Here is a 22,778-nt window from a genome sequence, read left to right as displayed (position 1 = left end):
ACTCTCTACATCTGTCCACATTTGAGGCACGAGGACGACGGTGTTGCCTTGATTGATTAAGCATACACACCGCTGCTGCAAGCATTTGTTCCTCTTCTTCATCGGCGTCTCGATCTTCTTCAGCACGTCTACGCCGGATTTCTTCCCTTTCTTTCTGTTGCCTCTCTAACACCCTCCTCAAGTTTGACATTGAGAGTAGAATGTGTTTTGTAAAATATGAGAAATGAAGGAATAGATAAGAGATGGTGTGAGAGGTATGAGTTGATGGTGTAGTTTTATAGAGGGATTCAGAAGATAGAGATGACACGTGGCATAATTTTAGAGGATGAAAATCTTATTTGAAATCTGAGATTATAATTTTAAAAAAATATTTGAAAATCTTTTCTGATAGAGATGACACGTGGCACAATTTTAGAGGGTGAAAATCTTATCTGAAATATGATATTATAATTTTTTTTAAATATCTGAAAATCTTATCTAACATGGGACACGTGGTACAATTTTAGAAGGTGAAAATGTTATCTGAAATTTGAGATTATAATTTTTTTTAATGAATATCCGAAAATTTTATCTGGAATAAGAAACGTGGCAATCGAGATTCTCATCCGAAAATCTTTTCTGAAAAATAATGAACACGTGACAACCAAAAATATTATCCGAAAATTTAATTACAAAAAATTATCAAAATTAATGATTTAAAGTATTAAAAAAATAAAAAATAAAGTACAATAAATAGTATTTACCTTAGACTTGCCCTAGACTTAGCCCTCATGGGTGGAACCACAAATGATGAATAGTGACAACCCTAACCTTAGACTTAGCCCTTATGAGCTATAAGATTTTTTGTCCCAAGGAAGATTTTTAGCTTGAAGTATTAAAAACAATATTAAACAAATGAACCACATTCGTATTGTTCCTTAAGTCGAGGTATTATTTTTAATGTACTTTTTAAGTTTGTTTCTGTTTTTGTTTTTGTTTTTTTATTATTTTTGGGTGACTACAAATAAATGAGCAGATATTGCCATCTGAGAGTGGATGAGGAGCATTGAAGAAACAAACCCAACAAACAAAAATAATTAAAATAGCTTTGGCAAGAGATTTCTTTCTAAGTTCTAAAATTAAAGAGATAAAACTGTATTTTAAGAACAGCATTCTCACTCACTCCCTGGTCTCTACGCTGATACAGGGTTAACTTGTAACTTCCAAAGCTCCAACTAAAGTTCGAAAGTATTAAGGCAAATAAAGAAAAACTTCTCAATCCCAAACGCATAAGGTGTTTCGAAAAACTTCTCAACACAGAGTTCAACGTTTTTACTCTCCTGGAGCAGAAACGCCTTGCTTCAGTCTCTCCCTTTTCAGCTTCTTCTTCGACACCGGCTTCTTCTTTTTAGGGGGAACAGTTCTTTGAGCATACACGTAAAGTGCGTAGTTTCCAACCAGGAAAATCACCAGTAGTCCAACAACAACAAGCAACACTATCAATCCAGGGTTAAACCCTTTTGCAGCAGCCTGCAAAATCACCCAAGCAAATTACATTTCCTGACAGACAGACATACAAATGGAAAAAGTATAACAAAAACAAGGAAAAATGTCCAGGACTAGTGCAATACATCGATCAACATTTGCCTCAAGTATGCTGTTATCCCTACCTATTGTTGTGTTATTCATTTTCTTCATTTAACTGGATATTAAATGCATACCCTACATGGTAAAACCTAGCGAAAATGCGTCGGCATCCAAGATCCAGAACTATTTCCACTTGAGCTGATTTTTTTTCCCCTTACTTTCAAACTGGGTACATCCTACTCCCGGCCCATGATATGTACATAAAAACTAGGGAAGATTCCATTGGCTTAGTCCTGCTATTGCTTCAACAATTAAAAACGAAAAGGGGTTTTTCAAAAAGAACCTAGTTAAATATAACAGTTTCAGAATGGGGACTAATGACCATAAACTTTGCCTGCTAGGACCCTGTATTTGGAAGGAACTTTCTCTTCCTCACAAGTCCGCATTAAATGCACAATTGTATTATGAGAACAAACAAATGCACAAAAACTGATTTGTTAGGAAACGCAAGTGGACTGAATTTTTTCAGAGTTTCCTCATTAATAAACAAAAGCTGGATTAAATCAAAGCTTGCATAAAGAATGGAAATAATGATATTCAATCCCAATAAAGTCTTAAAATATGAGTCATCAAATATATATGGATATCACTTGGAAAAATGTCTCAGATTGACAAGCGCATATATGCAATGCAACCCACCCGCCAACCTACAAACTTCGTAGCGACATAGAAAGTGACTCATAAATGCCAAGAAAATTTAGGGAGATATGGTAGACATCCGACATCCACAAATACCAGCTATCAGCTGAGAGGAGGCGCCTACACATGTAAGAACTGCAGACACTCCCTGAAGGCAAGCCGACTCAGTCTTAGCCTGACCCATCACATGAGGTGGTGAGACTCGAACCAATGCTTTGAGTTCAATACCACCAAAGCCACCCGCTGGGTGGTCAGCTAAAAATATACATATGATATATCTAAATGGTAAATCTATTATATTGATAACAAAAAACCCAATTACATGCACATAGGTTCCACCTAATTACATGCATTTCAAGATTAAACGATTACAATCATTCCACCTAATTATGCAGACAGATTCCTTAGCATCTGAATCTCTTATCTCATTCATTGAGCTCACAGATAATTACAAGAAGGGAACAAAATGCATCAACAAGGAAATAAAGCAATTGTTAACAAAAGTCCCTGCAGAATTAAGGCTGTGCAAACGAGTTTCCAAATTCAATCATGAAAAAAGCTTAAAATCTGAATTTTTATCCGAGTTTTGGAAGACCAATTCTCAGATCACGAAAATCTTTTCCCAGGAAATGCATTTCTATCTAATCAACCAAAACACAAAGCCAGAGAGCTAATATTCCAAACAATCTAGCCATGGCCCATGCATGCATAATATTCGATCAACAGAACCTCACAACAGCTCAAAGTGAGCAATATAAATTCCGATTTCACAAATACAACATCTAAAATTACAGCACAAATAGGCAGGAGATAATTGGGGTTCCTGTGAAATCATACCACGCCATCGAACGAAGGAGGAACCTTGTCCGCGAACTCGAACTCGTCAGCCATGGCTGTCCTATCGCTTTGAGCCTGAGACTCGAGAGATCCGGCTCAACTTTGGACCACAGAGAAGATTCCAGAAAGACTAAATACGAAGGGTGAGATCTGGTGACGTATGGGAATGGAGTTGGGTCTGTTATAATTGGAAAGTGAGGTGGTTGGCCCTATGATCAGATAGCCTATTTGTTTGACTTGCTTCTGTGACTGCCAATTTGCCCATTAATGGGTTTTTTTTCACATGTTCACATTTGGGGTTGAAATGGGCTTGGATTTGCTCATTGCGCTGAGTCCATTAACAACCAAAGCTTGGAGCTTTGAAAAGATGAGAGAGGATTTGAATTTGCAGGTCAGAACTATTTGGGCTTCTATATGGATCTGTTAAATTTTTATGCATTGTCGTGCCTCCGAAATTTGAATTTGAATCTCAGTTTGCATGAAGCTGTAAGTATGTGTTCCATGTTACCCAATTCCGTGAACTTCATCCATAAAATCCTTGTTTGTTGACTTGGTGCCTAGATGGCCAAAAACCCAATTAGAGTTGCTCACAACTTTGTCATTAAACCCATTGGTTCTATTTCCACAAAGAGATAGAGGTTGCATGACCGAATCCGAATCGACCAACACTAGGGAGATGAGTTTAAACTACAATAGGGAGATGAGTTTTTACACACACTATCAAAATGTCATGGGAATTCAAACATAAGACCACTAGATAGCAAGTCAGCCAAATTCAGACATCTTGGACTTATTCGAACCCAATCTTAAAAAAATGTATTCTCGTAACTAATACGGCACCCAAAACCATTGGCTAGATGGCACGTGATTCATAGGTTGTCACCAAATCCTTCCCATCAAATACAAACATCACTTATCAAACTCAAAATATTCTTTAATCTTGAGGATGGCAAACAGAGTATGGTTCTAGGAGCACATGGGTTGATATGGCGGAAACAATGAAACAAGGGCTACCCCACGGAAATTTCAAATCAAGTATCAAAGGTGGTTAAGAATGCTTCGTCCTCAAGCCTTAATAATGGCTCTCTTTTTAATTCTGGTAAGTCTCTGTCCTTCGGGTGAGGCCCATTGTTCTCTTAGCTGCCATAGCGGCCCACATACCACATGGCATTTTATTTTTCTAACGCACCTAATCCATCAATTTTTCATGTATTTTAGCTCATTAGTTTCAGTGCTGACAAAATTCTTAGTTACACTTGTCCCAAAAAAATTAAATAAATAAAGATTCTTAGTTACACATGTTTATACATAATTATATTATGTGGTCGGTAGAAGGCACAGTATCTAAGATTCTGGGCTCTCTGAATGCATGAACTGAACTGGTACGCATTTTAAAGGTTATTTATCCAATTGCTGAATGCCACTTCAGCAAATGGGGGATTTTGGCTTCGCTCTTCCTTTTCTGTAAACTCACAAAAAACAAAAAAGTTAAAAGTAGAGTTGGGTAATTTTTTATTACAGAGAGGTACAAATGTGACGTGGGAAAACACGAACCAGGTGGAATTTTGGCAAAAGTATATTCTTGAAAAAGTACGCAGAGGAGTTTAATTTAAGCCTTTCATATTTGTTCAGTTCAGAGTTGAGACCAAAATATTTTTATTTAAAAAATCAAAATGGGCAGTTTTTTATTATTATTATGATTATAAATAAATATGATCCCGACATGGTGAGCTGGAACCGGGGCCACATGGGGGAGGTTTAGGCAAACAAAATGCCATGCAATTTTGCACGTCATGGACTCATGGTTGGTGGATTGAGGTTTTTACTGCTTTTACCATGATCCCATGTTGTTACAAGTTACAACTAGCATTTATTTTCATTAAATTAAGGCTGCAAAGCTTGATGGAAAGTAAAAAAGGTAAAAGTGAGCTGCATTATATGTGATTGTGAGCCACTTTCTCTTGTAGTAGGAGGCAGTAAATGAATAAAAACTAGTTGGGTGTGAAGAACAAAACAAACCCAATTATAGAAACATAATAAAAAAAGGAAAAGGAAGCTAAAAGTTGGAGAAGAATACAAAAGAGAGAAAAATTTGCCTTTAATTTGATGCGATTAGAACTTGAATTGAATTGAAAGGGAAGATTGTCCATTCATTGCATGATAAAATTATGAGACAATTAGGTCCTCCCTTGCACACTAGTGCACTACTACACCCACCACCACCACCACGAGTCACCATGAAAGAAGAGTTTCCAAAAAGCCAATAATAAATATGCATTCCTTTTCCTATGCTATACTTTACCAATCCCCTACTCAAACTCTATGGTTGTCTACTTTTGACTATAAGAATTGACATTGCTTGTCCAACAAAGCAATCCTATTCCCACCCACCTCTCCGCAAAACCCATCGCGACAGTGTGATCGTCACACTGAAAAATAAATAAAATTCCGACCTTTTAAGTGTAATTATTTATGTATACAAATAATTTAGTTAACACAAAAATTTTGCTGCTTAAGTTTGTGTCACTAATTACATACAAGAACAAATGAAATATAATATAATATATATATATATATATATATATCAAATTAAATATGCATCGTTAATTATGATTTAATCAGACGATGTGATCACCGCCGCCATGAAAGCTCAGTTCTGAGGAGGAGGTGGAGAGGGTGATCATGCCATTGCAGTCAGAAACACTGTCCTGCAAGCTCATCAGGAGATGTGAGGTGCTGAAAGTGGTGGAGGGTTTCGTTCTGGGGACAATTGGGACTTCAGCTTCCCCCACCAGCATTTGAACCACACCTCTCATGGTGGGTCTTGCAGAAGGGTCTGGGTGAGAGCAAGCCAGCCCAACCAGAAGCACCTTCCTCATCTCTCCCTCATCAAATTGGCCCTCAAGCCTTGGATCAGCCGCCATTAACAGCTTTCCTTCTCTGTGCAAACTCCACACCCACTCTACCAAATTACTACACACACCCACTTTCCCCACCCCACTTACTTCTCTCTCAATTGGCCTTCTTCCACTGCCCACCTCAAGCACCACCGCCCCAAAGCTGAACACATCGGTTTTCTCAGTCGCCCTGCCGGTTAGCAAGTAATCCGGCGCCAGGTACCCCATTGTTCCGGCCGCCACCGTGGCGTCTGGCGACTTATCGTGCTCGATTTGCCTCGCCAATCCAAAATCTCCCAGCTTGGCATTGAACCCTTCATCCAGCATTATGTTGCTGGTCTTAATGTCTCTGTGGATCACCTGGTTTTCACACTCTTGATGCAAATAGGCCAGAGCAGAGGCAACCCCAAATAAAATCTTTCTCCTGTGAGGCCAAGGCAGAGGCGTTCTTGCCTCAAACAAGGCCTTGTCGAGACTCCCATTGGGCATCAAATCATACACTAACAAAATTTCACCTTTCTCATGGCACCACCCTTGAAGCCTCACCAAATTTCGATGCCTGAGAGTTCCAATTATAGATAATTCCGACAAAAACTCGTTTTTCCCCTGGCTGCTGTGGCTGCATCTCTTCACTGCAACAATGTCGCCTGTTTCTTGTAATATACCTTTATAGACAATTCCAAAAGCGCCATGCCCAATAATTCTATTCGCATTGAAGCACTTGGTGGCTGCCTTGAGCTCCCTATAAGTGAACTCCTTCGGCATTTTGATGACATCCGAAGCAAAAGAATTATCAGATTTCCTGACATTTTTGAATTTCTTAGAGTAAACCCAGATAAACACACCAGCAAACAGAGCCAAAACGAAAGCCGAAGCAGTCACCACGCCAGCTACAGCTCCTGGACCTTCTCTGCAGAGGTGGTTATGGCAAGAAGAAGACTTACTGTTCTTCTGATTCGAACTGCTAGTGTTACTAGACCCACTTGGAGGCATTGAAGGCGGCGGAGATTTAACCGAATTGGCAGTTGGGTTCATCAGAGTGGTCGTCGGAGGCGGCGGAGGTGGTGAAGAAGACCCAGATGGCGAAAGCATCGAATCGAACGACGAGCTGAAGCTCCACCAGTCGACGCTGTGAATCTCCGTGCTGCCTTGGGTCGACCCGGAAAAACCCACGTACATGAAATCGCTGACGTACTGGCCCAGATCGAGCGAGTAGGACAAAACCGGGTCTCTGGGTTTCAGATTCGAGTACGAGACCGAGACGTTGATGACCCGACTCGACCCGTCGTACTCGATCCACGAGTTCACCAGGTCGCCGCTCTTGAGATCGACATCGATGGAGCTCAGATCGCCGACACGTGTCGACACCATGGAGTTCAGATCCAAGCCGACGTGGTTGCTGTTGATGTCCTTGAACTCGACGTCCATGAGTGTGTCGAACTCTACGGCGACGAAACCCGACCCGGGATCCGAGCCCGACTCGAGGCCGAGGAAGCCGCCGGCGTCGCCTAGCTCGGCGTCGTCGGGGGCGATGAGGAAGGCGAGGCCGCCACCGATGGAGGAGGGGTTGAGGTTGGTGATGGAGAAGGAGAAGAATGTGGAGAAGCTCGCCGGAAAGGGGGAGGAGGGTTGCCGGAAGCGGACGGGCTTGGAGTAGAGGACGCGGCCGGAGCCGGAGGTGGGGACCGCGAGGTCGCGGGTAAGGCGGACGCTGCCATTGTTGAGGTGGGCGTCGCCGATGAGCTTGAGGCTGCTCAGAGTCAGGGTGCCGAAGTCGAACTCAGTTGCCGCATTCGTAATAACAAGGAAGAAGATGGGCAAAAAGACAACGAGTGAGAAAGTTGGGCAATGAAAATCCAACATTATGAGTGATGAGCAGCCATCAGAATTTTCTGTGGTGCTAGTGGAGGGTTGAAGAAGATGAGATGAAGAAATTTCTGAAGTGAAATGAAATCACGGGGTTTTGCGTGAGAGAGAGAGAGAGAGTGATAGGGAGGTTGTATTCCTTGCCTTAAAACAGAACAAAGCTGGGGAAGCAAACAAGGAATACTAATGGGGAGAGGGAGAGGGGTGCGGGGGATACAGAATCCAAAGGAGACAGGTGGGTGGGCATTGCGCCACGTGTCCCTTCGTAACGGTTATTTTTTCGGTGATCGTAGATAAAGCTAGGCTTTCTTTTACTTTTTGGCGTTGAGCTCGCGCCACTAGCTTTTGGGGGAAATTTCTTCTCGCACGTAATGACAATTTGTCACGCTTTTAAAACCAATTAGTTGCTTGATGATAGTCAATAACGTGAGGTAATTGTCAATCAGTAATGTTAATTAATATGCTTAGCTAAAAACTGTCTGCTAATTCCATTATTTGTCATGGAAAATTTGTTAATTAGTGATGATTAAGCCAATGTTAAATAGTGACATAATAATATCTAGTTGATGTTAACCCAAAACATAGAAGTATATGAAATTTTGGATTGTCATTTTCTCGGCACAATCCTTACTAATAATGCAACTTACGTAGTAGTAATATCGGGTACTAATGCGTGTGTGTGTGTCAACAACAACGATATATACAATGATGATGGTGTGTAGCGATGGTGATGGTGGTGGTAAGTATGGCAGAGTTGTAGTGGCGAGGTGATAACGTTAACGATAAGGCAACAACATTACTAGTGTGATGAAATGTTCTATAGATCTCATTTGTTGGTTCTTTTCAACCTTTTTTGCTTATGATAAGATGACAATGGCGACTTATTGTTTATTGTTATTTTGGGTCTATACTTAGAGTTGGGTTTTTCTTTTCTTCTTTTTTGTTGAGCTCTTGTTTTTCTTTTTTTGATTTTGTATTGGGCTTTTTGTAATCTTTGCTTGATAATAAGGTGTTTAATCCTTCGAATAAAAATAGTGTGCCATAATTGGAATCTTTTTTCTTATAATGCTATTGTTTTAGGATTTGACAACAACGCAATCTTTTCGAAAAACGTACAAATCTTAGTTTTCACATGTTGAATATAAGCTTCACATTCACACCCTTATATTTGTACCATAATTTTTCTAATTTCTCTTTATTTATATATTTATTTTTTGCCTTCTCACCTCCCCTTTTTTGACTGGAAATCAGCACGTCATGTTAAGTTGACTGTTGAGCACGCATGACATACGCGGGCCGTTGGGGCATATACAGCACACTGGCCACATCACCTTCATCATGCTTCCGTTAGTCGCAAGGCCACAATAAAATTGTTGCTTAACAATTTACCCTTACAATTATGCTACCGTTAGTCGCAAGGCTAGCCCTGAGGGTGTGTAGGTTGTTTCATCGTACAGGATCCGTAAATTTGTAGAACTCCTATATTTTAGATGACATATATTATTCGTATGTGCTTGCATCATACTTATACAATATGCAAAAGATACGTTACAAAATTAACCCCCGCCGCAAATGGTATTATTGCTTATATTTCAAAAACAGAGTGCATTGTTGACATGTGTTCAAACATAATCTTTAAAATCTAAAGGCTAACTTTGGTCGCGTGTAAATGTAATATCACAATGTCAATTTTTACAGCTATTTTAACTTAAATGATAAGAGATCATGTCGTGTAATCGAAAATATGTCCTCTTATGTAAGAAGTTGTGCCAAATGATACAGAAATTGGTATAATGGTAATTACTGGTGCGTACAAGAATGTGGAGCTATCATCTCTCAACGGAATAGTTTGAAAATTGGATGGCATTGGCGTGCTGTGGCATATAGGGACCCATATAGTTTGGTGGACGTGCAAGAGAGACATCTAATCACTTTAATCTTGTCTCGGTGGTTCCATCGAAATGGGCGGTCTAGGTCTAGGTGATAATGAGATAATATATATATGAGTCGGCCATTCATGTGTTTGGCAGCTTCAGTTTTAGACTTTGAGTTTGAGTGCGTTTCACATTTTCATTCTAGTTTTTTTTTTTTCTTTTTCCCCATTATTTTATTACTTCAATTGTGCTGCTTACCAAGTTCAGGCACGTGCTTACGTTTAGAGCATCTTCATCTCAAGCTTTTTGATATATTATTATTATTAACACATCCCTTTCCATCTTTATTTTTCATCGTTTCATGTTCACATATTATAACATCTCGGTTGAAGATGTTTTTAATTAGTGCACTTGTTTTCCAATTAATCAATTGACTAATGAAGTCATGAATGATGAAATCTTGACATCAGACGGCTATCAATATGAATAGTTTATGATCATTTAGATCCAGAAAATCTAAACGGTCCACTAATAAAATAAGTCTAAGCCACTGTACATATATAAAGATAATACATTTATATATATAATATGATGATTAAAGATAAGGTTGTGGAAGTATTTGATTGGTAGAAATATGATACATAAAATTACTATAATATTGAACAGCTGAAATTAAATATGCAACATTGATCAAGCTAGATTAAAATAACAGCTGGGAGGCATAATAATGGAGCTAGTTCTAACATCATTTTTTTTTTCTTTATACAAACGATATTTGAGAGTACTTGAACACGGAATTTTTTAGATGATAAGCGAATTCTCTTAATCAACTAAACTGCACTTACCTAAATGAGTTTTTTTTTAATAATCAATTATGGTTACTGGTGCATGACCTACAAACTCAACAAAAAAGTTTTAAAACTTCAAAATCACTCAATCAATGGGACGTCCATGAACAATTACATTTTGACATTATGGTCATGTACTCCATTCATGATCACTTTACACACTTCACAAAATATCTTGAATTTTCTGTTAAAATGATTTTTTTGTGTAAATTTTACACATTTTGACATTATGGACATTATGATTTTCTGTTAAGATGATAATGAATTGAGTACATCACCCTAATTGTTGTGTGTAATGATAATTTAGACCCTTCTGTTAGAATAAAACAACATTTTGATCTCACTCCTTCAATCAACATCTTGGGTTTAATTTACCATTATACCCTTGAAATAATGGTGATGTGTTTTGATTTTGAAGTTTGATTAAGTGGACTAAACCTTGGTTAATTAATTTCAATGGACCAAACTTGAATCAAACACACATCCAAGCCCACATGTCCACAAGTCCTTCTTTATTAAATGGATCACATTTGCAACCCTCCTAGAAGTTGCCTATTCGTCTCAAACATTACATGACTAATTTGTATTTACATATCGACAATCCTTTCGAACTTCTCCTTGGTCCCCGGTAAGTGGATTGTTCTCAGATAAAAGCAGGGCAGCCCTAGAAAACTGCTCAGTGAAGTAGTCATTATCAGAAGCCATCTTTTGCACAAAAGGCAATGTAGCCGGGTCAGAAGCCAGTTCTTGATCCACTATGAGCAGACCCTTGTTCTTCAACAAGTTCTTGTAGTAATTGTTGTCCAGAATCATGGGCGTTTCACGATCGTTCCTTGAGTATTGGACTGCATTTGGGTCTGGGATTGGGGTTGGGCACCGGCCTTTGAGGTACTCAGCATAGTCGGGGTCTAGGATTGGATCGACGGTAGGGTAGAGTCTGTGTACAAGGTTCACACAGTGGACTCGTCCCACGGAATGAGCTCCTGAATTACAACAATTAGTAAACTACAAGTTTAAAATTGAAAAAATAGAAACTATATGTATTTAAAAAAAAAAAAAGGAACTTCGTCCCAACTATAAGAACCGAAATCGTAATGTAAGCTACATTTATTTAGAATTCGGATTAGAAAATGCCCAATTGTGTTTTGCTTATTGGGTCAGTGATCACCATTTGATTAATGAGTTATTTTATGATTCTAATCCAATAGAATGATTAACTATGAAGTGTGATTTTGTACAACATTTTATCTTTTGGACCTAAAATACTGGTGAATTATATTTTAGGCACATGTGGAGGCCCCTACTCTCCTCGTATATAATAAGATATTTGCCGACCCATTAAGCTATTCTTGAAGAATTGTATATGTAAACAGTAAATTAAAGTCTTCCATATTTGTTTTTTGTTTTTTTGTCATTCATTGGAAAGGGGAAGGAAGGGAGAGTATTATATTCGGTTGCTTTGCCTCATGATTATATCTTACGTGAATCGAACCCGAGTGCATTTAAGGTGAAAAAGAGAGTTTAGACAACTTTTCCACTACAGTGCCACCCATATATATTTGTTTATTTAATAAGTTGCATACAATTAAGAAAGTCCAAGATAATGCAATATGCATTTACATACCTAAAAGGGCAACTGTTCCTTCAACATCGATGCCAACGGATTGGAAGCGAGAGAGCACTGAAGACAATGAATCATTGTGATTAGGAATGAACTCTTCCACGATTTTCGCATAACTCTCCTTGCTGTCTCCTCTTCCCGTTTTCATCTCAATGTGTGGCCCTCCTAACTGCAATTAATTATCATGTTCACACCAATAAATTTTCTTAACCTCTCTCTTTAATTAAAAAACCTCAAGTGGAGATCTATTGGATTTTAATTACTAAAATAAAATAAAATTACACCTAGCTATCCGGGTACAAAGAGTTGAAAGCTCTTCTTGACAACGTTTAACGCAAACATTTTAAAGTACTCATAAAAACGTTTTCTGAAAGAAGCACATGCTAACACGGGCGGAACTAAGGCAAGGGCTGCCATTGGCTGTAGCCCAGGGAAGGTTTGGAAAAAAAAAAAAAAAAATACATATAGCATAATATTTTAACTAAAAATAAATAAATATATATACAATTTCAACACCAATAGGCATAGTAAGAGGTCTTCCACATTTGTATTTGTTGTCAAAGTTTGCCCCAATATCAATTTTAAAAATTTTCTATTAATTTGTCTCCAAAAGAGAAGTATTTTACTGTAGAAAATGTAAGTACAAAAAAAAAACTGTCATTAGATTTTAAGCTAATAACTTTAGCTAGCCCACCCATTAAAAAATTTCTAGTTTCGCCATTGCATGCTAAATATTGCTTTTTTAGGAAATACTTTCAATGTGCTCTAATAAAAACGATTATGAGTAGAATTACTTTTTATAGAAACAGTCAATAAAAACAAGCTTTATAACAAAGTATCGTAAATAAAAAGAGAGAGAACAAAAGTTAGGGAGAAAGAAACGCATGCATATATATTACTATACATACCATGACAATGCCATCTCTCGCAGAAAGAGCAACAACATCAGCACAAGAAACTGTGGACGGGCATTCATTCTCAAGAGCCTTTTTGATTGTGTTCACGTACTTAAAATTTCTCATCCCAAAGCTCCTTCCAGATTCCTTCTCTGACTCTATCCCATTCACACTCTCTAACAATAAAGATGCATCACATCCCTACATATATATAGCCACAAATTAATTAAAGTATAATCTTTTTATTTGATCTCTTTTTTACCTAATAATAAATTGACTAATTAGGTCTCAAAGTCAAAGGCACAACTCATACCTGAACGAAGCAATCATGGAAGAGATTTCTAAGCCAAGAGACGGCTGTATTTCCATGTTCATAGTATAGCTTGGTGACCTCTTGCTTGATGATTTCTTCAGCTTTTGGGCAACTCTCGGAGTAATAGTTTAGTTGGAGCTCACTTTTACCTATGCCAATCAAATTAAAACATATAACATTTTCAACGTAAATAATTAGGTTACGGCATAATAATTTGGACATACAAGAGTTTATATGATCAATAATTCAGATTGATAGATTGACTGGCGAGGTATACAATAAAATGCACAAACAAGATGGAAAAATGTGGTGAATATGTACCAAATTGAAATTGCAAGAGCAATGGAAATAACATAAGGATGATGAAGCTTGAGAAAGCATGGTGCTTATAGGCAGCCATCTTTCTAGTTCTTGGTTGGCTGCTTGCTTGCTTGTGTGATCTATGTGAGCTATTGTGGTGGCCTTTATATTGGGATGTGGTGGGGTGTGCCTTGTGAGGATTGGATCGAAACAGAAACCTTCTAAGCCTCCTCTCCACCGAGCCACTTTCTTTGACCTTTTTGTCCCACGCGTGAAGGCCCACTCAAACCAAATATATAATTCTCAAATTCACAATATAACAAAAATTAGTTAAATTTTGTGGTCCATCAATAATACCACCTTATTATATCATTCATGATGCCATAATTAGATCAAGCTTAAGAAAAAAAAAAAAAAAACAAGATCATGCAACTATAGAACACAAGAGAATTTACGTGATTCACTCTTACGTTCACGGTGTAGGAAAAAAGAAGAAGATAACAATGTGCTTGAATATTCACTCACAATACCTAAAACACTCAATCTCTTAAAGAAGTAAAGAAGAAAATAAAAGGAAATTAAAATGGACTGAGGTGTAAGAAAGTATATGAAAGTGATGTCCTTGGTTGATCCCTTGGATTTTATATGGAAGAGAGACCAAGTTCATTTTCATTGGAGGAGTAAGAATTCTAGAGATATTATTGGATATGGATTTAATATGCGTGGCATGCGAAGAAGTCGGGAACCAAGAATATGATGTATGAAACAATTTTTCATAATAAACTTGGTTTTCCATATAAATTATAAACAACGCAATAAAAAAATAATAATGAAATGGGGCTTCAATAATTTATAATTAAAGGGAATATCGTGCAAGCTAGAGGGTAGCGGAGATCCAAGAAATGAGTTAATACATGCCTTCGACAAACACTGATGTTCAAATTTAATTAAAAAGATAATGCACGAAAGTGGATGGTTGAGAAACGTATTTGGTGTTGGCAAATCTAATCATGTAGCTTGGAAGATCCATGGAGAATATGTCAAGCACTTGAAGGCATACGTATAGATAATGTTTTCTTGGATTACTATATCTTATATTTCTCATAGAGTTTTCATTGCTATGACCAAAAAAAGAAGAAAGAGTTTTCATTGCTCATGTGAGTGTGTTTAGGAGTGGCAAATATAAATCATATAAATAAAAACTTTGTAATGTCTCTTTCAGTTATAGGTCGTGGTCCACTTTCCTTCTTAACTTTTAATTTGGTTAAGATCGAAGTCATAGGGCGAATTTGGGAGTTTGCCACTAAATATGACGATAATCAAGTTGAAGAATATTAGCCTCTAATTTTGGATTGTCAGTTGATTTGAGTGGTAATTGGCATCAGATGCTTGTGAATTAGATCCACTTCAAAGCCACTAATGGATTAAGAAATCTTTTTTTATTTTATTCCAAATAAATATTTAATTAAGAAATGGACTTGGGAGGTCGTCCTTTGCTGCTAATCTTGTGATATAATAAGAAATGGACTATCTATTTGAAAACTTTAAAATTATTTATTTTTCCCGTACAAACAACTTCAAAACATGATTTGATGGGTTTGTTGTGTTGCTTGGTGCTTGGCGCATGCTTTAATTAAATCAATAAGGCCCAAATTAACTTGTCCATACCTTGATGCACAACGCTGGAACACAGTCCCAGGCCCAAGGGAAGTATCCTAAGACTGAAAAAAATATAGGGTTCAAAAGCACTCTCTCTCTCATGCAAAATAGATGGGAAGAGCATTAGCCTAGAAATAACAAAATTCAATTGTTCCCCATTTGGGCTCCGACTTGGGCACATGACACATAATTTTGAAGGGAACCACAAGATGAATACAACTCAACGCAAAATGTCAGTTTTTTAGACTGAATTCTATTGTTCATTAGATCAAAACAAAGTTGTTTTTGGGGTTATTAGGCTTTGCTATTAGGGTTTAGGCCTAATTCTATCGTTTTCTTTTGCTCTTTAGCGGTTAAATGTCTTCTTTTCCATATTTCTCTTTAAGATGAATCGCGTGAAGAGAAAAAGGTAACCTGAAAAAAACAGAATATATAACCCTGTGCGTAGGTAAGTTTTGATGCCCTCAAAGGCCAAAGCACATAAAAAAGACAAGCCAAAGTGGAATATGTCACAAGGATCTTGGCTGAAAATGGATGTGGAAAGCCAGCTCCTTGTTATTCTGTCTCAAAACTCTCACATCATGCAAGTGGTAGATCCCTTTATCTATTAGTAATTTAGTACTTATCCTCTTGAGAATTCTATAGCATCGGTCAAACATGCACCATAATTATCAATGAAGCCAGTCCCACACTAAAGGTACATAATTATCCTGAGTGAATGATTGTGTTCAGGGTTGGAAACAATCATAACAAGCCTTGAGAAACTTCAAATTTTGTTTTATTTGGTAATCTTCAAATTAAATATCATATACGTTTCTCTCGTAAAATACTTGTATCTAAAGTGGTTAAGAATAATTACACATATATCTGGGATTCATGTTCGAGTGTCTCCCCTTTTAATATCGTTCGTATAACAAATAAACAAGCTTCCTTTATGATGAACAATCACAATCTGATAATGTTTAGGCTGAATTAATCAAAGTTATATACGAGCATAAGATAAATTTGTTCACTAATTCTTTGCCGATTGGCCAGCCGGCAGCCGCCATTCCACGTAAAAATGGCATTAGCCACTAAAATCTAAATATTACTTTACGATTATAATGCCAAAAGCTTTTCATATTCAAGCCTTCCTAGGGTCAAATTCGAAACAATAACGACAATGAAAAAGCAAAAAGCAAAAAGCCAAAAAAAAGAAGGTGCTCTGGCCTTTTGCCTTTGCACTCCTTTATTTATATTTACGTGAACATTTACACAATCACATCTCTCTTTAACGACGGCCAAAAAACATAACATTTTTACAGTTGCAAAAGCTGTCGGCAAATAAAACTAAAACCTGTCTTAAGATTCCTGGTGAATTTCTGAAGCAACAGTTCTAGCCCAGTACTTCAGATGTTTCTTCATATCCGCAGCTGCAGAGACTCTCGGCAGCCTCAGATTTAGCAGCGGTGAATCTGGTCGCTTTATCAGCCATGCCTCTGATAAATATGGCCTCGTCACTTCAACTTCTCCCTCACCATCTTCATCTTTTTCAGCTGCCACTTCCACAGAATCATCATCATCTTCACCGTTCTGTAACTTCTTATTATTGGACATTCCAAGCCTCTGCAGGCCAGGCACTAAGCTCATCATTCTTGGGCTCAAGTGTTCTCTCTTGAACGTGAAGCCTAAATCCATGAACCCTTTAACTTCTTCGAGCTCCAGCTCCCCCAAGCTCCTGCAGCTCATGGATTTTTGTAGCTTTCTCGCTGCTGCTTCTGCTGCAGCATAGCCTGGTGATGATGTTGCTGATGCTGATGAGCGTGTTCTGTTTTTCTGGGGACGTTTTTGCTGATCAGATGAATGAGAGCGTTTTAACATTCTGTTGGCCAGTAGGTTTAATCTTGTTGGTCTGATTTTCTTCTTCTTTTTCTGGTTGATTGAATCGGTCGAGTTGGTCTCATCCTCCTCTTCATTGTTGGAGTCATCCTAATCATTATTGCAGCATATGCATGAGACATGGGAGAAGTTTAGAAATAGAAGAAACATCAGCAAGGACAAGTGTGTGCCTAAAATTCAGAGATCAAAATATTTTACAGTACTTTGTTCGAATTAAAGTTATTAGACATAAATTTTAGTACTTGGTTTTTGTTCAGATTTAAATTTCAGCAACTGTGTTTTTAATTTGATCAAATTGAAAACATGGACCAAATTGAAATCCCAGTTCCAAAAATGAATTTTGACTTCTTTTTTGTTTTTAAAACTACCTGTGGAGTAGCGGTTTCTGGTGAATCTGATGAGTTTTCTTCATACAAAAGAGGTGAGAAATCTGTTTCTTCATCTGCAAGAGGTGTGAAGGAGACGCTGGATGATGGGTATGTAAAAGAATCTGTGATGATTGAGTCCTGAGGTGTTTGATCTTCAATGGTACTTTTGGGGCCAAATAATGACATGGGCTCAGAGAAAAGAATGGTGTGGTGAAACCATAGACGATCTATAGCTCCTAAAAGACACAAGAAACTGTAATTGTTGGCCATGGGGACTAGCTAGAGCTACTTGGTGACTACAGAGGAAGAGAGAGAGAGAGAGAGAGAGAGAGAGAGAGAGAAGGAGGTGTTAGCAAAAGAAATATAAAGATATATATAGTGGGTGGTTGTGGTTGTGGTTGTGGTTGTGATTGCAGGGACAGAACAAAAACAAGTGAAAGCAAATGAGTGTAGAGAACTGGTGGAACCTCCAACAGTCTTAGAAGATGTGGTCAGAAATCTTGGATTCTCTCAACTCCACACATATTTAAAGAAAAATTGACAAGAGTGATAAAGCCTTCCATGAGACATAATGTTGTGAGGGTCAGTATATACTTGGAAATATAACAAAAATTCAGGCCATATCCAATTTTTTTTTTTAATTTGTCCGACGACCACAGAGAGCCACAGAAGTTGGATCCCAGGACTCCAAACCCTATCCCTGACTAGATTAGATATGCATGAGTGTAAATCTTTGACCCGTTTGGTAACACTTTCGTTTTTGGTTTTCGGTTTCTATTTTCATTAAAAGATAGAGAGGAAATGCGTGTAAGTTCAACTTCGGGGTCGTATATCTTGGACTGATTAGTGCAATCCTAATTAATTGGCCATTAAGCATTCTAATGATTTGAAGTTCTAAACAATTTTTTGTATAGATAAATGTAATAGTGGTTTGTCAATTTACAAACAAAAATAATGGAAGAAGAATAAGCTGCAACATCCCATGATGTGTATGTATTTCCCTGCAATTGGCTACAAAGTGGCAATAATTGAGTTTGCAGGCCTCCAGCCAATAACCCTCCTATATATAACTTCACAGTTTTCTTATTCTACTCAAGGTCCAGCATCTGAATTTCTTCTGAAACCCCTTGACGAGCTTCCCTCTTGTTCTACTATCTCATCTCTGGTATCCCATCTGTTAGAAGAATGGACACTATCGGCTGGTTCAGCTGGTCTGAAAGCCCTTCTTATACTGTTCCTCATGGCGCTCCATTCTATGGAGAAAGATGAGCGTGCCGATTGCGAAAGTTGTTGTTCCTTCTTCCTCCTATTTCTCACCTCAGCATGCCATTGCTTTAAAATGTCTGCCATTTGATCTTCTACTATCTTGCCTTTGAATTGTGAACCCATCTGTGTGAATATAACAAACAACACTTCAGAGATCAACTAAGTTTGATCGATATCCTTCAAATTATTTTGGTGACAACCAAAGTTGAAGGTCTTGTCAACATAGCTATGAACAACACTTGAGATCAATATACTTCACCTGTGTGACAAGTGCATAGAGAGGAAGAGTAATATAGCTGCAGAGGATTTGAGTTGTCACCCTGACAAATCAAAGGAATTTGCAATCGTTAATGTAAACAAGGCATATGCTGATTTAGGTATCAGTATCATCAGAATTGATCAGAATGCAAGTTCTCAGGTAGTCTTACGCTAAGAAAATCCTTGTAACAATGATCACGGTGTTCTCGTGGTAGCAAGATTTGAACCCGAATTGCCACTAAGAGCCACAAGAAGTATGTTCTGTCATAATTTAAGCAAAATCTCTAAATTGAACTTCTGCAGACTATATATGGGAAAGAAAACTCACTGTAACCCAAACGAAGACGGCAAGCTCAAATGCATTCTGCAAGGTCCAAATTAAGAAAGTAAAATTAGTTAAGTAGGGTCTACTAAGTTATAAATTTCTAGATAAATGTTCCTTCGTTGTGATACGAGCAAGGACATACCACGAATAGAGTATAATGTAGCAGCAGCAAGACAAATCTTGGTTTCCCAAACCAGAACAGATCATCGTTTAGTCGAACAAGAGGTGTTCCGACAATCACACTGTTCTGTTCTTTAATTTGAAGGGCCATTTTTGCAACAATATGCTCAAGCTTGGTTCCTAGAACCAGCACCACCTACAAACGAAAACAAAGTTAATGATTGTATTTGAAAACACATGAACCTTTATTTTCTATATATACATACAGCAATTTACTTACCAAGAGTGGAACATAGGATAGCCAGAGATATACAAACCAGCCTGGTTATTAAGAGTTCAAACAAATGCCTATCAATAACACATTTCTCAATCTCAACACAAACTCAAAAAGAAATTAATACACACATTATGAGCAACAAGAATTCTTACCATACACATCCACCAGCATAAAAGCTGCTAGCACAAACCACATCAGAGGGCTGTGCAAAGAAAAGGACCACATTAAGTTTATCAATTAACAATTTTTTTAAAAAAAAGGGATGATCAAATATGTAAGAAATTAGTGTAATTAGCAACCTGATTGAAACCATGACCTTGAAATCTTCCTCCAATGACCGCTGTATGTACTTCTGGAAATCGAAGTTGTGCCTGCTCGGCAGATGAGCCTGCAGAAAGATACATTAGCAATAAACTTAACTGATTCCATCAAACAGTTATGAAATTGGTTTGCTGGACTTGAGTTCAATACCGCTATGAAGCCGTGTCTCATGGTTGTGTAGTCAACTTTGGCCACTGAGTTATAAAACTGCCTGAAAAAACATTTCTGCTCCGTTTCACAACCATCCAAAACCAAGCCAATATTAGAAGTGTGCTTAAGATTAATTTAAACAAGTAAAAGCTCATGTTTGAAGGTGATCAAAAGGGCCTTACCAACCAGAGATGAAACGTTGTCTCTGTACAAGAAGTCATGTGCCTTCTTCCAAATGTTGTTTGCCTTGCAAATCTGAACCGATTTGGATCTGCATGCAAACCAATGTCAATAAGCTAGCAAAGAAAATTTCATACTTGAGCCTCTTTTTCCTTGTGCTACACACAGTGAAAATGCTTATTCAGGTGACATAAACAAAGATTGACAATTTTTCCCTTCCAAGGTCTTTGACAAGATTAGATTAAGGGCTTTTCACAAATAGGCCCATTCTTAAAGTCTTTCTGAACGAGTCGGGGTCAAAGATATCTAGAGCCGTATAGAAATAAAACATAACGGCTATAATCATAATGCAGCCAAAGCTTATGTGCAAGATCTTCCAATTACAGGTGGCTCAGGCCAAAAAACAAATGAAAAAGAGTTCAAAAGACAAAGACTTTGCAACCATTTTGAGATATTTTAGAGGATTTTAATATGAACCCAGCAGCCTTTCTAAGAAAAGAATTTGGTAAGAGTCTGCCATCTCACCTACCAGAAAAAAAGAACATATTTTAAATTCAATAAAAACATGTCTAGAATCTGGTTCAATTCCTTTGAAAATTCAGCTCAACTTTTATTGGTACTTTTTTTTTTTTTCTCCACTTGTACTTTAATGGGACATACCATTCTCAACTTGGTACTCCATTGTTCTAGTCTCTTGCTCCCAACTTTCCCAGCGCCTCATCTGCATATGAAATTCAAGATTTAAAAAAAAAATAAAAAATTAACATCATTTTCACATAATTAATTGCATTATTAAATTAAAGCTTGGAATGATCTTGTAATGAACATACCTTGGCCCTCCCCAAAGCCATGGTGAGAACACTGTACAGAATATGCATAACCGCCAGCACAAAAATAAGTATGTGAAGTTGATGCAGAGCATTCTTCGTCATGAAAGCTACTTTTCCCTGCGGAAAACAAAATCTTATGTGAATTAAATAAATCATTAAGCACCCAAATTACTCAATTAACTCCATGATTGTGAAGGCACTTACGTCACCGCAAGAATCAGAAGCAGCTGCATCGTCCTCCTCTGCAAGCCGCCTATGCACTGTTTGTCTTAGTATTTCATCATACAGACCATTTGCGGCGGCCGAAAAATTCGTCACAATTTTATTCACAATCACAAAGTGCTCAACATCCTCTGTTTCTTTTTCTTCGGTTGCTTCCTTTTTTCGACATGGAAGCATGATGCCTCCTATCTTGGCTGGTATGCAGATTTTAGATATTGAATCTTGGGTTACCGCCAGTAAAAGTGACACAAACCCCATAAGCATCAGCTCTGCAAAACAAACAGAACAATAAACTTCAGTTAATTAACCCAATACAAGTATCAAATAGTTTGGTGGATATTGCACCTGATTTAAGCTTCTCAACTGCCTCCGTCAAGGCATTTTTCCGATGCCTCCTGAGAAACTGCAACAAATTCAATGTGTTCTAGCATCAAATTCATCGTCATACTTTTTCATGACATGTTATGTTATCATATTGTTATTACCAAAAAAAAGAAAAAAGAAGAGCTTACGTTGACAAGGAGGTTGATGGAGTGCTCGAGGAAGATGGAGAGGAAGATGAAGAAGAAGCAGACGGTAGCGAGTGCCCATGTCGGGGTGTATTCGAGAGAGGCGCCGCCGGAGGCCACTGCCATGACAGGCCGTAATCTCTTCTCAACTGGATATGATTGTTCTTGTTTGATTCTTCTTGGTTTTATGTGATATTCCTAATTTCTTCAACAATTTGTGGCTGAGAATTTTCGGACTTCTAGAAATGAAACTTTGATAATTGGAAATCGTTGTCTCTCTCCCATTCCCACTTGAGATTAAATACCCACATACTTGTCATTCAACGCTACTATATATACAAGTCTCTGTTATATCATGGTGTAAGTCAACCGTCAAATATGTAATGAAAGTGAGAAATTAAAAAAAATTTAACTTTTTGATGTGCCACCGTTTCTCTTTTTCTTTCATATGACAACCGCGTAGCAATTGGAGCTTGTGACTTTCTAGACATCGGTCAATTCTGATGATCATAATATAAAATTATTTTCTGAATAAATGTGGGACAGCAAAATAAAAATTTTAAAGCTTTTTCTGATTATATTATTCTAATAGATATTTTTGGCACGAGAAAAAAAAAGATATTTGTATAAATAATGAGACAAGAAAAATCTTTTAACATGTTCATTATTGTTCTTTTCTGATAGATATTTTATGATAT

General features: G+C 37.6%; 5 protein-coding genes across 5 annotated transcripts; all 5 read right to left on the bottom strand.

The window, feature by feature from the left end:
• Window positions 1-1,061: 1,061 nt before the first annotated feature.
• LOC117632694 (DNA-binding protein S1FA-like) lies at window positions 1,062-3,285 on the bottom strand. Its single transcript, XM_034366242.1, has 2 exons — window positions 3,103-3,285; window positions 1,062-1,509 (listed from the first exon to the last, which is right to left on the bottom strand). The coding sequence occupies exons 1-2, from the start codon at window positions 3,154-3,156 to the stop codon at window positions 1,312-1,314; spliced, it is 252 nt and encodes an 83-aa protein (XP_034222133.1). The 5' UTR covers window positions 3,157-3,285; the 3' UTR covers window positions 1,062-1,311.
• Window positions 3,286-5,226: 1,941 nt separating this feature from the next.
• LOC117632440 (L-type lectin-domain containing receptor kinase VIII.1) lies at window positions 5,227-8,095 on the bottom strand. The gene has a single exon (XM_034365909.1). The coding sequence runs from the start codon at window positions 7,860-7,862 to the stop codon at window positions 5,721-5,723; it is 2,142 nt and encodes a 713-aa protein (XP_034221800.1). The 5' UTR covers window positions 7,863-8,095; the 3' UTR covers window positions 5,227-5,720.
• A 2,987-nt stretch (window positions 8,096-11,082) lies between these two features.
• LOC117631445 (peroxidase 21) lies at window positions 11,083-14,071 on the bottom strand. Its single transcript, XM_034364596.1, has 5 exons — window positions 13,739-14,071; window positions 13,418-13,566; window positions 13,117-13,305; window positions 12,212-12,377; window positions 11,083-11,570 (listed from the first exon to the last, which is right to left on the bottom strand). The coding sequence occupies exons 1-5, from the start codon at window positions 13,815-13,817 to the stop codon at window positions 11,164-11,166; spliced, it is 990 nt and encodes a 329-aa protein (XP_034220487.1). The 5' UTR covers window positions 13,818-14,071; the 3' UTR covers window positions 11,083-11,163.
• A 2,484-nt stretch (window positions 14,072-16,555) lies between these two features.
• On the bottom strand, window positions 16,556-18,231 carry LOC117630097. The gene is made up of 2 exons (XM_034362834.1): window positions 17,623-18,231; window positions 16,556-17,344 (listed from the first exon to the last, which is right to left on the bottom strand). The coding sequence occupies exons 1-2, from the start codon at window positions 17,890-17,892 to the stop codon at window positions 16,718-16,720; spliced, it is 897 nt and encodes a 298-aa protein (XP_034218725.1). The 5' UTR covers window positions 17,893-18,231; the 3' UTR covers window positions 16,556-16,717.
• Window positions 18,232-18,504: 273 nt separating this feature from the next.
• Window positions 18,505-22,394, bottom strand: LOC117630096 (MLO-like protein 3). Its single transcript, XM_034362833.1, has 15 exons — window positions 22,084-22,394; window positions 21,917-21,974; window positions 21,554-21,840; window positions 21,350-21,466; window positions 21,180-21,240; window positions 20,522-20,610; window positions 20,340-20,414; window positions 20,168-20,256; window positions 20,021-20,070; window positions 19,872-19,912; window positions 19,614-19,787; window positions 19,475-19,510; window positions 19,317-19,384; window positions 19,148-19,208; window positions 18,505-19,011 (listed from the first exon to the last, which is right to left on the bottom strand). The coding sequence occupies exons 1-15, from the start codon at window positions 22,204-22,206 to the stop codon at window positions 18,715-18,717; spliced, it is 1,626 nt and encodes a 541-aa protein (XP_034218724.1). The 5' UTR covers window positions 22,207-22,394; the 3' UTR covers window positions 18,505-18,714.
• Window positions 22,395-22,778: the final 384 nt, after the last annotated feature.

This window comes from Prunus dulcis, chromosome 6 (genome assembly GCF_902201215.1).
Source record: "Prunus dulcis chromosome 6, ALMONDv2, whole genome shotgun sequence".
Taxonomy (NCBI): domain Eukaryota; kingdom Viridiplantae; phylum Streptophyta; class Magnoliopsida; order Rosales; family Rosaceae; genus Prunus; species Prunus dulcis.
The sequence above is the reverse complement of the archived record's forward strand: the minus strand, read 5'-3'. Positions and strand labels throughout refer to the sequence as shown.